The sequence below is a fragment of the Ipomoea triloba genome, chromosome 1 (assembly GCF_003576645.1).
Source record: "Ipomoea triloba cultivar NCNSP0323 chromosome 1, ASM357664v1".
NCBI lineage: Eukaryota > Viridiplantae > Streptophyta > Magnoliopsida > Solanales > Convolvulaceae > Ipomoea > Ipomoea triloba.
The window spans coordinates 9,564,491-9,582,209 of NC_044916.1; the positions used below are offsets into that span (position 1 = coordinate 9,564,491).

Consider the following 17,719-nt stretch of genomic DNA (forward strand, 5'->3'; position numbering starts at 1 on the left):
TAAAATATTGAAAGAAAAATTAAGCTCTGCACCTGTTCTTGCCTTGCCTAATTTTGAGGCAACTTTTGAATTGGATTGTGATGCTTCGGGAGTTGGAATTGGAGCTGTCCTAATGCAAGGTGACAAGCCTATTGCATATTTTAGTGAAAAACTGAACGGGGCCGCTCTTAATTACCCGACATATAACAAAGAGTTCTTTGCTCTTTTTAGAGCTTTGGAACACTTGGAACATTACTTAAGGCCTAAAGAGTTTGTAATCCATACTGATCATGAACCTTTGAAATATCTTAAAGGTCAAAGCAAACTCAATAGGCGCCATGCTAAATGGGTTGAATACATTGAATCTTTCCCATATGTTATTCAATACAAGCATGGTAAAGATAACGTGGTGGCTGATGCTTTGTCTCGTAGATATTCTTTGTTGACAACTATGCATGCTAGATTTTTAGGATTTGAGCATTTAAAGGAGTTATATGCTACTGATTCTGATTTTCAGGGATTATATGTGGAATGTCAAAAGGGAGCTCATGGGAAATTTTATGTGCATGATGGTTTTTTGTTTAAAGAAAATAGATTGTGTATTCCTTGTTGTTCTATGCGAGAACTTCTAATTAAAGAAGCCCATGGGGGAGGTTTGATGGGCCATTATGGCATTCATAAGACTTTAGATATTTTGCATGAACACTTCTTTTGGCCAAAAATGAGAAAAGATGTAAATAAAATGTGTGATAGATGTATTGTTTGCAAACGGGCTAAGTCTATAAGTCAACCGCATGGGTTATATCATCCTTTGCCTGTGGCTGAACATCCTTGGGTTGATTTATCCATGGACTTTGTTTTAGGGCTACCGAGAACCAAAAAAGGTCATGATTCAATTTTTGTGGTTGTTGATAGATTTTCAAAGATGGCACATTTCATTCCTTGCCATAAATTTGATAATGCTAGCAATGTTGCTACGTTATTTTTCAAAGAGACTGTTCATTTGCATGGGATGCCTAAAACCATTGTTTCTGACAGGGATGTAAAATTTTTGAGCTATTTCTGGAAAACTCTTTGGGGTAAGCTTCGTACTAAGTTGTTGTTTTCTACTACATGTCACCCGCAAACTGACGGGCAAACTGAAGTTGTCAATAGAACTCTAGGAACTTTGCTTCGAGTTTTAATTAAAAAGAATTTGAAGAGTTGGGAAGAATTGCTGCCTATTGCTGAATTTGCCTATAACAGGCACACACACAACACTACAGGTTTTTCCCCTTTTGAGGTGGTTTATGGGTTTAATCCCTTAACTCCTCTTGATTTGATGCCATATCCGATGAACGAGTGTCGCAATTTTGATGGAGCTAATAAAGCTGACATGGTAAAGAAAATGCATGAAAAAGTGAGAAAACAAATTGCTAAGAAAAATGAGCAGGTGGCCAAGTATGTGAACAAGGGCAGGAAGTGTTGGTCCCAAGGGGATGGGGTACAAGTCTAGAGGGGGGGGTGAATAGACTTGTATAAGATTTTGCAAATCTTTTCGACCTCTCGTGTGTATTGAACTTAGGATGTTTAGGTTCGATACCTCACGAGGTGAAGACAAAGTTTTATGCGCAGCGGAAATATTATCCCCTTTTGGTTAGCACGAGTTTGGGTTAGTTCGAGAGGTGTGATTATATGCAGTGCAATCGAGAAGTTAGCGAGAGATAAAAACAGAAAGTAAATGCAAGAGAGATTTTTAAGTGGTTCGGCCAACCCGCCTACTTCCACTCTTCTTCCAGAAACTCCCTGGAAGGATTGCACTAAAAACTTCCCTTTCTAGTACAATAACGAGCGCTTGAGCTTTGATCACCAAGCCCGCCTCAAGCCTCAGGTTTTTCGCCCCGCTTCCANCACTAGAACGTTTTTATCAGACACCTCTTGTTAACCTCTTGACCTCTTTCACTAACCTCGTTTCTTCTGTGTCTTTACGTCCTTATATATGAGAGTAGAAGAATAGTTCCGTTGGAGGGAAAACTATTCCGTTTGAAATTGGTCTCCCACGCCGAACATGGGTCTTTGCACAATTTCAGCATTTTTCATGGAGTAGTGGTCTTGTAACTTGAGCCTTTTGTTTTGTAGTGAATATTCCATATTCCACTTTCTTGAGTTCATGCTTCACTTGCTTCTTTTGGATAAAGTTACTCTTTTTATGTTCCCATCATTCCTTGTTTGGGGAATCTGACCACTTCAGGATTGGTGCACTTCTTGACCGTTTGTGGTGGAGGTCTGACGTGTCATCCACTTCCGTCCATTTTGAAACCTCCCGCTCAGCACCTCTTCAATATTTTATCTCCATGATATTCTTCTTCTCCAAACTTAGAGTATTTTATCTGCACATGTTGACTAACATTCAGCCTCTTGGAGAAGTGCCGGTTTATCGAGACCATAGAAGATGTCTCGACCACTTGATGTTTCAATCCCATGTATCGAGAGGTCTATCTCTCGAATATTCTTTACGTCTCGAACTCGATAGGTATATCGAGAGGTCCTTACCTCTCGAACTTGGCTTGTGTCTCGAGACTTAGTTGATGTCTCGTAGACCCTTATTCCTCCAGAGTTGTCTCGTGCCTGCTTCTGATCTATCTGTTTGCTTACAACACGAAAACTTCTAAGTTGTTCAAACAAGTTTACCTTAAGCTTAAATATTTCCCGAGTTGAGCTCAAATTACCCGGTTGTATTTTCGCTCTTAGTTTACTTATCGAACTTACATTGTTTTGCCTATGTATCGAGACTTGGGGATTCTTACTTAACAGTTGGTATCATCAAAACCTATTACATGATGTTCCTAACAGGAAGGAGGTGATTTTCAATCCCCGGGACTTCGTATGGGTCCATATGCGGAAAGAGCGGTTTCCTTCCCAAAGAAAATCTAAGTTGCTACCCCGTGGCGATGGACCGTTTCGTGTGCTTACTAGGCTCAACAACAATGCTTATACATTAGAATTGCCAAGTGGGTATGGGATTAGTTCTACCTTTAATGTTGCGGATTTATCTCCTTGTCTTGCCAGCGAAATTGATTCGTGGACAAATCTTTCTAAGGGGGGAGGAGATGTTGAGGACAACTATGAGAATCTTTCTAAGGGGGGAGGAGATGTTGAGGACAACTATGAGGATGACAAAGAAAATAGTCCTTTTGTTGAGGACAACTATGAGGATGACAAAGAAAATAGTCCTTTGATCTTGGAGGGTCCAATGGATGACAAAGAAAATAGTCCTTTGATCTTGGAGGGTCCAATGACGAGAGCAAAGGCGCAGATATTTCATGAAGCTATGAGTGGCCTTATTAAAGGAGTAAGTCAAGCTAATCAAAAATATGAAGATGGAGTTGAGTTGAAGGTGGTCCATCTGATTCAAGGCACAATTTGAAGAATAAAATCGAGTGGGGGTTTATACCTTATAAATCAACACTTGGAGTATTTTTTTCATGCAAATAAAAGTATGAGATTATTTGGTCCGTATTTATGTTATTCAATTTGTAAAGTCCAAATTAAGCTTATAAATCCTGAATTCAATTAGAATTTAGTTTTTATAAACTTATTTGACTTAGTTATCCTATTCTTGTGGCTAGTTACATCTTTTTAGCTAGTTTAGCATTAGAATAGCACATCTTGAACTTAAATGCCCTGATGTAGGGACTAGCTAAAGTGTATAAATAGCCCTGCTATTATCTGTGTTAGACAGACAATTTTGATAGTAGTAAATTCAAGAATATTGCTTTGGCAATTTCTTTTCCTTGAGTTCTTAAGGAGTATTTTGACTTATCTTGGGATTTTCCTCCTAAGTGGCGTCTAACTCTTATCTCCATCCTTGGAGTGGCGAGACTTTGCACCACCACACTCCGACCTTTACTTCCATCACCCAATCGTTCTTCCTTCTTAGCCCGAGCCCACAACATATACTGCATATCAAAGCTCAGAAAATGACAATAATAGTGGAAATTAACTTCACCCTCAAACATTCAGATAATGGGTGATTATGGAAAATTTCAAAAAATTTCATTACCAATATCCCATAAATAATGCAATAATTTAATATTTAATATTTAAATTATTCACATATTAAATATCTGTAAAAATATCAAGAATTTATTATATTAATTATTATATTAATAAAACTAGTATAACATGCATGCATGAAAGCCTCTACTGGTTAATTAGCAAACTAGTTGAACAAATTAAACCTGAATGAAACGTAACGGGACTATTAGTTAACTATCACACTACTCTGACTGACCTACATCAAAGGGTTTGCTGGTCAGTCAACATACCTACATCAACCTCTGCTAGTGTGTTAGTTCTTGTTAGAAATAATGTCGTTTAGAGTTTGATGATGATAATAATGTATAATTTAAGAACTTTAGAATTCTTGAAATTCTACTCCCTCTGTCCCATTTTACCTGTCTTACTTTCCTTTTTAGTTTGTCGCAAAATGTTGTCCTCTTTCTAAAATTGAGCATCACCATCATTCTATTTTTCCCAATTTACCCTTATGACTTTTTCTTTCTTTATTACTTTTATTTCCAAAAGTGAAAAAGTAGGGTGTAATTGAAAAGTACAAAACATTTATTTTAATTTCATAAAAAGCATGCAAAAAGCAAATGAAACAATCAATTCGGGACGAAGGAGTATTATATTGTAATTTAAGTTTTACTAGGTTAATTTGTAAAGGTCAAATCAAGACTTAGGCTTCATGATTCAAAATACCACCAACAGATTTTGAAAGGAAGAGTCTACACTTTAGAAGACCTTGATGATGCAGTAGAAGTAAGAACTACACTGAATGAGATGTTCATAGGCACTTGAATCGATAACTCATGGTCCGTTAAGGCTAAATTGGGATACAAGGACTGTATGAGATCCTCTAGTGTAGGCTATAGAAGTGACACCAGAAGCCTTGGCGCTGGCTTTAAATCAAGCAAACTATTCATATTAGCAACGAAAATGGTTCGGAAATTTTTTTCTCCGGATTGAGGTTGAGCAATACTAACTTGTATAAGCACTGATTTGGGTTGTTATGCCGTGGACCCAGGTCCACCTTGTAAGGTGAACCTGGGTCTACATTCACATACATTATACTCTACATCCACAATTTGTAAACTCCACATTCACACATTACAGGATTATATGTTTAGTAACTATATTACCACTGTTATGTATTTACACATTCAAAACTCTATATTCACAAGTCCTATACTCCATATTCACAAGTTGAGAACTCCACATTCACACATTACAGAGCTACAAGTTGCTAGAACTTCTTAACTCTATTACAGATTTACACATGCATAACTCTACATTCACTATTTGTATACTCCATATTCACAATTTGAAACCTTCACATTCACACATTTCTGGGCAACTCTACATTCACACAATCATAAATCTACATTCACGATTTCTATATACACTTTGAAACCTCTACATTCACACATTTTTGGACAACTCTATATTCAGCAATATGTTTACTAAAATAAAAAAAAAAAAAAGAGACAAAAACGACGTAGTTTTGGACCCAGGTCAACCTTGCAAGGTGGACCCGGGTCCACAGCATAATTTGTGTTTCAATATTTTCTTTTACCCATTATCCATTTTGATAGTATAATATATCAATTTTTTTCATTTTATTGTGAAGAACACGAATTTACTTTGACCTGACTCAAATCGAGAGTAAACTCTACATATATTTGTACCACAAAATAACCCCTCAAAATATCATTTTTGCTAAAATATTCTAACAATCAAAATATAGAGAAGTAGCATTTATGCATGTATGTATGTAAAACTTATATGTAAAAATAATATTTTCTTTAGGATATAGTCATTGTTACATATCTTATAAATGATTTTCATATGCAATTTTTTTTTAGTAATTAATGCATAAAGTTGTCAATGCACAGCTACTTGTTAACATCCAAATAATTGTGAGAATGTTGGAGGTAATTTAAATGACACACGAAACTTCAATCATGTCAAATCAAACTGACATATAGTATGCTTTTACCATAACATTCAATAATAATAATAATTATTATTATTATTATTATTATAATCCTTGTTATGCTGTCCGTACTGACTTAACTCACTAGTTCAGTAAACAATATTTGAGATAAGAAATCAATGTTTGTAATTTGGCAGCCGCAGTGTGGGAATTATACTTAAAGGGCAGATCCCTTGTGTGCATCGGCATTTAGTCCTGTCTGCTGAGTCATTGAGTTACCGTGATTTACATCCTCCCAAATACTTTGTTAGGTCAAGGTGTCGGGAGCCCTTGGGGTTGGTGATTCAACATTTTGAGTGAAGAATAATCCTTGTTATGGTAATGTAGTAATGTTCACTAGCTAGCACATCATCATCATAATTGTGTATTGCATTTAATTGTGTATGTGCCCACAGCCCATATTTCTTGAGCCTCTTTCCAACTTTGCGAAAGTGAAGAGAAACCCAACTTAGCTGCCAGCCATATCACCATCATGAACACCAAATTGGTGCCCAACCAGTGAGAATAAAGAGGCACAGAGGCTGCTGCTTATTAGCTTCATTAAACCAACAAATTCCATCACACACAATTATACCCTCATTATTCTCATCTCTGATCTTCATTAAATCTTTGTCCTTCCACCAAAACTTCTTCAACTCTGATCTGCCATTTCCCTATCTACCCAGATAGACTTCATACACAGATCGAGAAAGCTAAGCATATATAGTGGCAGTTAGTTTCTCTCTTGATCTAACTGCCACCCCTTATTAGCTGCTGCCATGGTGAGTAGTTCAGCTGAATTGAAGGAATAAAAATTAATTTTATCGATTTGATTCCATTATATATATTATATGGTTTTGTGTTGTTCACAGGAGGAAAATACTAAGCCAGACTATAATTCCATCAGTGGATGGAAAGTAAAAGGGAAAGGTGGTTTTAGAGCTTCTTGTTTCATATATGGTAAGTCAAATCCTTAAAAACTCAGAGTTACGTTAATATAATGTTATCAATGAACCTCTGTCTCAGAGGTGAGGTTTGAAAAAAATATTGTTTTTGGGTGTGTGGTGAGAAGATTTTTATATGGCTCAAAACTCCTGTTTTAGTTTGTAGAATAAAGTATGGAAGAAGCTAAGGTAATTAAGGGGGTAATGAATATGTGAAAGTAAAAAAGTGATAGATTCTGTTTATAGTTGGATAGATGTTATTGTATTCATTCATAATTCATTTATCCTTTTATGTATATGCAGGTTTTGGGGCAATGGACAACATGGGGTTTGTAGCAAACATGGTTAGCATGGTGCTGTACTTCATGCTGAAGATGCATTTTGACCTCTCTGGCTCAGCCAACACACTCACAAACTTCATGGGCTCAAGTTTCTTGCTCTCTATTGTTGGTGGCCTCATTTCTGACACTTTGCTCACCAGATTCCACACATGTCTCATATTTGGAATGCTTGAGATACTGGTGCGTGCAGTGGGTATACTAATTAATCAATATATTATATTGCAATCATATATGTTAAGGTCAAGTTCAAGCCCTTCACCGGCCCTTCCAGTCGTAACCACTTATTAGGATTAAAATGCTTACGATTATGCCAAAAGTTATAGCTCAAAACAATTCAAAAGTGGCACTTACCATTATACCAAAAGCTATAGTTCATAGCAAAATCATAACTTTATTTCCTTGTATATACCGCCACTTTTTTGTAGAAATAGGGTGTTGGATTTGTCCTTTTACCAGCCTCCACCCAACAATCCCTTAAGCGTCCATTGCTGGACTCAGCCAACGATCCACCCAACAATCCCTTAACTGCCCATTGCTAGACTTGCCCCTTCACCGGCATCCGCCAATGATCACCTACTTATCAATTGTTGGACTTGACCAGGCCTTTACCAGCGTCCACCTAGCAATCTCCTAATAACCACCAATTACTGGACTTAACCCTTCACCAACATCTGCCCAACAATCCTCTAACCATCAATTGCTAGACTTGACCATTCACCTATCTTTGCCCAACAATATCCTAACCACCAGTTGTTGCTCTTGACCTATCACCTGTCTCTGCCCAACAATATATGTGTGATCTCGATCTCGCTCTTTCACTAATACATACATATACTATGTATATATAATAATTATGTATGGTGTAGGGATTGATATTGATGACAATTCAAGCAAGGTTCGAGAGTTTACAAGCGGAGGCATGTGGGAAGTCAAGCTGTGTAGAGGGGGGCATAGCCCTACTATTTTATGTATCACTTTGTGTGCTGGCACTGGGGACCGGTGGGGTTAGGGGTGCTCTACCAGCTTTGGGTGCTGACCAGTTTGATCAAAAGGATCCCACGGAATCCAAAGCCCTTGGGAGCTACTTCAACTACATGTTGCTAACCAGCACAACTGGGGCAGCTTTTGGAGTCACCCTTGTTGTTTGGGTCAGCACTAATAAAGGTTGGTGGTTGGGTTTTCTCATCTCTACAATCGGAACCATCTTTGGCTTCGTCTTCCTCGCTGCTGGTTGCCCTTTCTATCGCCTTCAATCGCCGGGCGATTCCCCCATCTTAAGAATAATTCAGGTACTGAAAAATTGGATTTTCCATCCTTCAGTTATACCTGCAGTACAAATTTAAATTAGTCCCTGATTGAGTTATATTTGTGACTATTTTTAAGTTATGCACAAAATGGCGATTTTAGAAGTTCGGAAACTATTTCTACTACCAATTTGTCATTTAATAAAGTGGCTGATTTAGTCCTTCAAAGACTAAAATCGTCGCTCCATGCATAACTCATTAATATATAATTATAAAAAAAGAGTACATTTGATTTTTCCTTCTATAATCATTACGGGGCAATCCCAGTCAAGATGATCAAGTTGTTTGCTTAGTAATTACAAGATTACAAGTACGATTCCCAGCTGGAACGCCCTATTCTTCTTGGGCAACTTTTCTAACAGGATTTACTGACTGTGGGTTTTCTTCATCACTCAAAAAGAAAAAAAAAAGTTTTTGTTGTACAAAAAAGTTTAAAGGGGTATATAAAAGTTAGTTGTGATAATATAAAGAAAGAGAGGAGTAGAGCCAATAATAATAGATATTGGGGTGGATTTTTGCAGGTTATTGTTGTGTCCATAAAAAATCGAAAGTTGAAATTACCAGAAAATCCAAGCACTGAATTGTATGAAGTGAACGATAAAGGAACAGTCTCTACAGAAACAAAAGTTGCTCACACTGACCAATTCAGGTGATGATTGCTTTTCTTGTATGCACATTCTTATCCCATACTTATTGGCTTTATTTCAAATTTTAAAATCCTTATTTTTTTTTTTTTGGAAACGAATTTTTTTTAAATTCTCAAAGTCTTTAAGTTGCATGAAGTTTGGTGGTACGGGTCCATTTGCTAAAAGTTTGAGACTCATGTATAGTTGTACATGTACTGCACACCAGCAGTGCACTGCGGTAAATTTTATTGTGGATCGTGATCTATGATGTGTAGATCATGCATTAAAACACATTTATAAAAATAATAAACTTTATGCATACAAATAATGAATTTTATGCATATAAATAGTGAACTTAGATTTATTGAATATCAAAATTTTAAGTAAAATGTGACGAATAAGCCTAACTATGCTCTACAAATAATGAATCTCATGTATATCATAAATGAGCCTAGAATATACATGCCTAAATATTCAATATCCAACCAGTTTGTACATGCTCAAATAAATAATGAACCTTATGCACACAAGTAATGAACTCTTAACTTGTTTTCATAAATTGTACGCCCCCACTGGGGATTGAACTTGTGACACCTCTCAAATTGAAAGAGTTATAGCTATGTCGCTTGACCCAAGGTCTGTTTAATGTACCTTATATATAAAAATAATGTATCATATGCCTAATTCACACAACTAGCTATATGTATGGACCATAATCCACCTAATTAATAAGCATTGTTGCAGTGCACTTGCAGCATAGTATTTAATGTAATTTAATGCATCATTTTCCAAATTTCATGTATGTATTTTAATGTAAAATGGATTGTTTTCTTTTTGAGACTGCAGGTTCTTAGACAAGGCTGCAATTCCTCCAAAAAACAGTGAGCCAACCCCATGGACAGTTTGCACTGTGACACAAGTTGAAGAAGTCAAAGTCCTAACAAGAATGTTACCTATTATAGGCAGCACCATAATAATGAACACTTGCCTAGCCCAACTCCAAACCTTTTCAGTCCAACAAGGCTACAGAATGAACCGTTTGCTGGGGTCCTTTGAGGTCCCCTCCTCATCAGTTCCAGTAATCCCTTTGATCTTCATGGTCATCCTCATCCCCCTATACGACCGCGTTTTCGTCCCGTTCGCGGCAAAACTCACCGGCCGACCCTCGGGCGTCACACAGCTGCAACGTGTCGGGGTCGGCCTAGTCCTCTCGGCCGTGTCGATGGCCGTGGCCGCGATGGTGGAGGTCAAGAGGAAACAGCATTCCCTTGGGAACCCATTGAAGCCCATCCATGTGATGTGGCTTGCATTTCAGTATGGGATTTTTGGGGTTGCTGATATGTTCACACTTGTGGGGTTGCTAGAGTTTTATTACAAGGAGGCCCCAGCTGGGATGAGGTCATTGTCCACTTCTTTCACTTGGATCTCACTCTCTTTTGGCTACTTTTTGAGCAGTGCATTTGTGGGTCTTATCAATGCCATTACCAAAGCCCTAGCCCCTAGCAAGAAAGGCTGGCTAGAGGGCCAAGATTTGGACAAGAACAATTTGGCACTTTTCTACTGGTTCTTAGCCATTCTCAGCTGTTTCAACTTTGCAAACTATCTTTATTGGGCATTGTGGTACAAATACAAATCCCCAAACAACCCAAACCCTAAACCATCATCCGATCCAGATACTTTGCCAAAATCACTCTCTCTAAGTAGGGTGCCATTCCTCAAGGCCTCTGGTGATGATAATCCATCTCAAAATATGGTTAAATCTCAATCTCAATCTACTCCCCAGTAATGGGAAAAGTTGAAGAAAGCCCAATCAGCTTCGTTGTGCCAATAAAAGCCCATGCTATTTTGTGGGCCTAGTGTTATATGCTTATTATTAACATTTTTTTTTGTTTTGCTTTTTTCTTGAGTTCTTCTGGGGTTTATCATGCCTTTAATTTGTGTGTTTGATCTGCAATTTTTTGAGGGAAGATTTAATTTTGATTATGTGTATTTAGATGCATGTCTACTAGTATAAAATACGAAACAGATGTTTGTTTCATTTAAGTTGTATAAGGTCGTTACATGTAAAATATTGAAGAATGTTTTCTAATGATACTAATTTCTTACAAAAAGGGTGAATTATATTCCATGGATGAATAAATGTACCTGTCTATTTTTAACTTTCATTATGTTATTTTAGTTACGTTTTTCTTTTCTCTTTTCTTTTTCTTGGATAAACTCCATTCTTACATAAAAATACTCTACACTCCAGAATTGAAAAAACAAATTAATCTTCAAGTAGTATACCCAAACCCTGATGAACACGGTTTCACCAATGCTTGGACAATCTAGATTAGTTTCCTTATTCACCTTACATACTCATATATCCCCGATCTAATATTGGATTTCTAGATGGTATGTTACAGTAGTCCATGATGTTGACTTTTACAAAACAAAATTCAAAAAGGCTCTAAGTGAGCTTGAATTTCTAAAGAATTATATAAAATATTAAAAGCACTGATTGAATATTGAATCAGATATGTAACTTATGTGGAGCAGAAAATACTTTTGGAAAATATATGTGATTGAAAATTAATAGGATTTTATGAATTTAAAAATACAAGAATAAAATCTTAAAATGAAAGAAAAATTTAAGAGAGATTTAATAGTGGTTCAAAGGTTTGTGTAATACTTCTACACCATTATACTCCTATCTTTCAAGAGGGATTCACTATATCGACCATTTCGGTACAATACATAAATACACAATGAGCATGAGTTAGTGCTTTGAACAAAAAGTTAATACTAATCTTAAGATTTCACAATTCCTTTGTTACTTTCCTCTATTGACCATTGGTAGAGAAAAATGATACAGTTTTAATAATATTTCCTCCAACTAAGAGACTAAGAATAGATATTTGAAGTCCGTAAGGACAGCCCAAGTGATAAGAGTGTTCTACCTACAGCCGAGAGGTTGGAAGTTTGATCCTGAAATCCTTAGGTTTGAGCCGATCAGCTATGGGTAACCTAGGTTGGTGGCTAGGGTCACAGGGCGAGAAGAAAACCTCGTTAAAAGAAGAATAGATATTTGAAGTTTAAATAGTCACTTTTTCAACTTGATAAGATTTTCAATGAGCAGCAAGAATGATGAGAACTTGATGATTGATGTTATTCAATATATCTTTTGTTTCTCATCATCATCAAAATGCATTTCAAGCTTATTTCACGAATCAAACATTGTGATCTAGTAGTATTAGTTGCACCCTTATATGGAAAGGGTGAGTTCGTGCATAAGTAGATGCGATATTGATTCTTTGTACTTCAGTAGGTTGAGAAAGAAGTAATACTTAAAAACAAAAACAAAAACAAAAAATAAAAATAAAAAATCAAACAAACAAACAAACAAAATTTTTGAGGACGGATCGTGGGATTCGTGGCGGTGTAATTGCTTTGCTTTGGAGGCCTTTGTGGTGGCGCACAAAACCACATCAATTATCTACTTTCTTCATCTCAAAAAACAAACAAATAAATAAATAAATTGAACCATCTCCATCTCCAGGAGACAAAGATAGACACCCGTTGAAGAAAAATGGTTCCTTGAATCTTTCATACAAAAGAAGTTTTTGAAGTCCTTTTCACCCATCAATTATACATTCTTGAAAATGGCCAATCTTGAAAGAGATAGGTACTATTGCCTCACCAGTGCTATAATAAAGCAGTGAGATTTGTCGCTGTTGTAGAAGGTCACTTTCTTCAAACCATTCTTTAATTTCTTGTGTAGTTGAATAGGAAGCCATATATAAAAGCTGTAAAACTTTGATTCTTAAGTGTTCAAAAATTAACTTGTCAAATTGCCACCTTAAGAATTTAGTCAAATAGACTGAGAAAACAATAAATTACAGAGAAAGAACAGAAAAAGAAAGGTTTCAACTTCCAATATTATAACAAAAAGAAGAAGAATATCTGGTAATGAAATTTTGTGCAAGGCATGCATATATACAGATTAAGAATATAGGAAGCCTATAGCTGGACACCTGTCAGTCTTAACTATACAATTTTTGCTCTGCTTGCTGGGACTCAGACTCGAACCGTAACCTGACTCTGATAGTCTGATACCACTTGTTCGATTAAACGTTTACCAATACGCCAAAAAATTGTAGTTTGCAACGAAGGCACGCAACTTTAATTTCTTATACTGCCATCACATTTTCGAAAGGCAAGTGCTGGACTTGGTTCACCGTCCTTCACCTAACAATTCCTTACCCACCAATTGCTGGATTTGACCTGTTACTGGCCTCCGCCTCAAGAATAGCACACACAGCCGTTTAGATTTTGGCAAAATTTAGGATGAAATTTATGCTAGGAGAATTGGGTAGAAGCAGCAGAAGGTCTCTGAAAATGCTTACTAGCAGTACACAAGTTTGCAGCCTGCAAAGAAGGGTGCTGATTCTGAAGCCAAGTTGATGCAGTGGTACTGAAAGAACCTTCTTCTGTGACGGTGAATTGCGGTTCGGGTTGGCTTGGAATGGAGTTTCCTAGCAGATATTCAGACCATTTTATGTCTTCTGGATCAGTTAATTTTTCTGATTTTTCAGAGCCTGAGACTAACCATGGAAAGCCACTGCTGTTAAAGAAAACAGGGCTGCCCTGAAGTTTAATACTGCTACTGCAATGGTGATCAAGAATTGTATTGGAATTGGGATTGGGATTGAACCCAGAAATCATCTGAGAAGACTTAGGGTTGTCGAATTCTACGAGGTTGTTTCTGTTTGAACTCAGAAAGCCACTGTTATTGTTGAAAACTTGGGCTTTTTCTGCATTCTCAACCTGGGAGAGTGGTTTGTGAGTGTTGGGATCAATTCCTTTCTGCCTCAGCTTTTTCTTGATGGAAGAATTCCATAGGTTCTTGATTTCGTTGTCGGTTCGTCCCGGTAATCGGGCTGCAATCTGAGACCACCTGCCCCGAGAAACATACTACCGTTTGAGAACAGATAACCGACAATAGGTAAAATGAGACAGAAAGAATAGTAACATATCAAAAAAAAAAAAGAAAAAAAAAAGAGTGATTAATTTAATAACTTGTTGCCTAGAAGTGCATGGAGTTCAATTATCAAATTCTCTTCTTCCTGTGAAAATGTCCCTCTTTTCAAATCTGGCCTCAGGTAATTTATCCACCTCAACCGACAGCTCTTCCCACACCTCTCAAGTCCTAAATAAATCAATAAAACATCATTCTTTACAAAGAAAAAAAAAACATAGGATTATGGGATTATTGAATTGAAGTTTTTACCTGCCAATTTTGGGACAGAGCTCCAACAGCCATGGCCAAATTTCTCAATATGATTAATAAGCTTCTCATCTTCCTCAGGGGACCAAAGCCCTTTCCTCAGCTTCTGTTTGTAGCAGCAAGAATGCCTCCCCATGTGCCCTGAATACGCAATGCTAGCTATCTGGAAATTTTCTCCTTTTTCTTTTTGTTTTGTTCTATGTGTTTGGTTAAGTTTGTAGCAGTTGTGTGCTTGTCAGCGCAAGAGAAGAGGACGATTCTCTGTTTGGGGAGGCAAGAAATTGAAGATGATGATGTGATAATAATTGGCTAAGGGTGGTGGGGTGGGAGCGTGGAGAAAATGAAAGGGGCTAGGAATTAGGAAACCATTGATAGAGAGAGAGTGTGTGTGTTGAGAGCTTTAAAAAGGTCATATATTTCATCCCAAGGATCAATTTCTGAATCATGACTAGGGGTGTCAATTCAGTTAGAAAATATTTGTATACCATTTCATATCTTTTAAAAAGGTCATATCTTTTAAACAATTTGTATATAACTTTTTTTTTTTTTTGGAAAACCATATATAACTTGATGGACAACTTAGCAAGGTAAAATTAATTCAGTTTAATTTATTTAATGAGGGGGCAATATTGTCATCCCATGTTAAAATGAAAAGGACTTTCCCCCTTGTCGTTGTAACATGGAATGACAATATTGCCCCCTCATTAAACAGATTAAACTGAATTAAAAGATTGGTGACAATTGGCCGGCAATTTGGTCGGATTGACTAAAATTGATAAAAAGTTGAATAGTTAGGGTACTAAATTGTTAGTTTTGAAAGTCGTTGACTGCAATTGACAACACCCCGATAGTGATAGGACTAAAAAATGAAATTAACTCTAAAAAAATATTAGATTAATTAAATCATTCTATATATTTAATTTAAAATTAATTAGATGACATAATATTATAGTTGTTGTAATATATTTTTGAAGTTCGCATAATAAAATAGATATATGATGTAATATATAAGTTGATTTTAATATTCTAATGTGTTAATACAGGGTCCTTTGAGTATTTGGGTATTACCACTGAACTTATTTCGACTATAAAATGATTAGCAAACTTTCTTTGAGTATCAAAAAATGACCACATGTACTCTTCCGTTAGAAAAGAAGTTAAATTGGCGTTAAATTGAAAGATAAACAAGTTATTTCCTACATATCTTCATATATTTAACCCAAAGACATATATGCAAGAAGCAAATTAATTACAAACCTTTAAAAAAGAATAAGAGACAAATAGGTTATCAAACTATGCTCAAAGACTCAACTTCCCCTCCCCACCTTCGCCTCTGCCAGAGATTAAGAACATGGCTTCGTATCCCGTCGAAGACGAAGAAAGTTATTCCTCTTCAGATTGGAGATGAAGACCATTTCTTCGTCTCCAATTAGAGACAAAGAGATCTATTCGTCTCCAGACTTGAGACGATGAAACTTCTTTGTCTCTGGCCTGGAGACGAAAGCGGTAAGGGGTAGTTTTTTGGTTTGTATTTTATTTAAAATTATTAAAATAAATATAGAAGAATTTTTTTTTTAATAAAGTAACCTCTATGTCAACAAATACCGAGTAAAAATGCATTTTAGATTCAATTGCATGACTTTGTGTTGTTTAGGAATCCAATTGCAATTTTTAAGCAGAATAGCATAATTGCAATTCAATGGCCTATTTGACCCTTATTTCAAATTATTAAAATAAATTTAAAAAATTAAATTTTTAAAAAGGTAGACATCACGTCAACAAAGACCAGATAAACATATCATTTTAGGTTCAATTACAATTTTGCGTGGTATTTGATGGCCTATTTGACCCTTTTGTTTGCATGTTGTAATAGTTATAAAATTGACCACATGTCTTCTTTTTGCTAAAACTTTCAACCATTGATGAACCTTGATGGGTAGTTGAGAACAGTTGTCACTTTTTACAAGACAATCATGTTCTCATTTATGAATTCAATAAATTATATTTACAAAAATGTTTTTGAAATATTTTTATAAAAGGTAGTCTATCTATCCATTTTACCTATTTTGTTTGTTATTCATTTGTCTAGGTAACATTTTTTCTTTTTAAATTTTCTTATAATTTTTAAATATAATTTTAAAAATATTTTAAATGTAGTTTCTAAATATAAAAATGTATATGCTAACACTAACTTAAAATTATAAAAAATTAAAATATAAATAACTTTCAATATATCAAATCTCGTTAACCGAATCATACACAAAATAGTACAGAAGGGTATATTATTATAGGTAAAATAATATGTTTATAATTAATATAATAATATTTGTATACTAGTGAATTCTTTTTAAGTAATAATAATAATAATAACAACAACAACAACAATAAAAATGGAGATCTAATATCGTAGTTAGAACTTAGAATGAATAAGAGTTAGGTATTAATGGGGATGTATATATGGTGTTATTTTTGTAAAGTAATAAGGATAGAAGTAACATAAATAATGAAATGTCAGAGTCTTATTTGAAATGCTATGAGAAGTAGTGTTTCAAAGTAAGTTATTTAAAATGCTATGAAAAATAAGCTCGACTATCCGTTATTGATATGCACAATCCAAAAATATAAATTTGTATACACACATGACTTCTATTGTATAAACTCGAATCCTGTTAGGCAGACAGGCAGTGACTGGTAAAGGTTCAAGTCTAGTACTCGATAGCCAGGGGAATTGTTGGGTGGATTCTGGTAAAGTCCCTAAGGGCCAAGTCCAGCACCCAACCTATCTCGAACAATGTGATGGTGGTCTATAAGTAAGGAAATAAGTTGCGTCTTTGCTACGAACTATAACTTTTGGCATGAGTGGTAAGTGCTTGATCCTAACAAGTGGTATCAGAGCCAAGTCATGGGCAATGTGATTGCAGTCTATCAGTAATGAAATAAGTTGTGTCTTCGCCACATGCTATAGCTTTTGGCATGAGTTGTAAGCGCTTGATCCTAACAAATCCTTATCACATGAATAATTTAACTAATGAATAAGGGTCAAATAGGCCACTGAGCTACACATCAAAATACAATTAGGTCATCGAACTAAAAAAACAATGCAATTGAGTCCCTGAACTACACAAATTCATGCAATTTAATCCAAAATAACATGTTTTACCTGATGTGCCAGTTACCAATTTTAAAATAATTTTAAATAAAATAATTAATTAAATTTAAAATTAAAAAAAAAAACACACACAC

General features: G+C 35.7%; 2 protein-coding genes across 3 annotated transcripts; one reads left to right on the forward strand and one right to left on the reverse strand.

The window, feature by feature from the left end:
* Positions 1–6,438: 6,438 nt before the first annotated feature.
* On the forward strand, positions 6,439–11,350 carry LOC116028511 (protein NRT1/ PTR FAMILY 4.5-like). The gene is made up of 6 exons (XM_031270244.1): positions 6,439–6,777; positions 6,868–6,955; positions 7,243–7,460; positions 8,147–8,569; positions 9,106–9,233; positions 10,057–11,350. The coding sequence occupies exons 1-6, from the start codon at positions 6,775–6,777 to the stop codon at positions 10,994–10,996; spliced, it is 1,800 nt and encodes a 599-aa protein (XP_031126104.1). The 5' UTR covers positions 6,439–6,774; the 3' UTR covers positions 10,997–11,350.
* A 1,751-nt stretch (positions 11,351–13,101) lies between these two features.
* On the reverse strand, positions 13,102–14,847 carry LOC116028527 (transcription factor MYB61-like). 2 transcript variants are annotated; one of them, XM_031270270.1, is made up of 4 exons: positions 14,480–14,847; positions 14,269–14,398; positions 13,596–14,146; positions 13,102–13,490 (listed from the first exon to the last, which is right to left on the reverse strand). In XM_031270270.1, exons 1-4 carry the CDS (start codon positions 14,610–14,612, stop codon positions 13,477–13,479), a joined length of 828 nt encoding a protein of 275 aa, XP_031126130.1. In that variant the 5' UTR covers positions 14,613–14,847; the 3' UTR covers positions 13,102–13,476. The 2 variants fall into 2 exon arrangements, with proteins under 2 accessions (XP_031126130.1, XP_031126124.1); XM_031270264.1 differs by having other exon boundaries at positions 13,102–14,146; positions 14,480–14,846.
* Between the last annotated feature and the right edge of the window lie 2,872 nt (positions 14,848–17,719).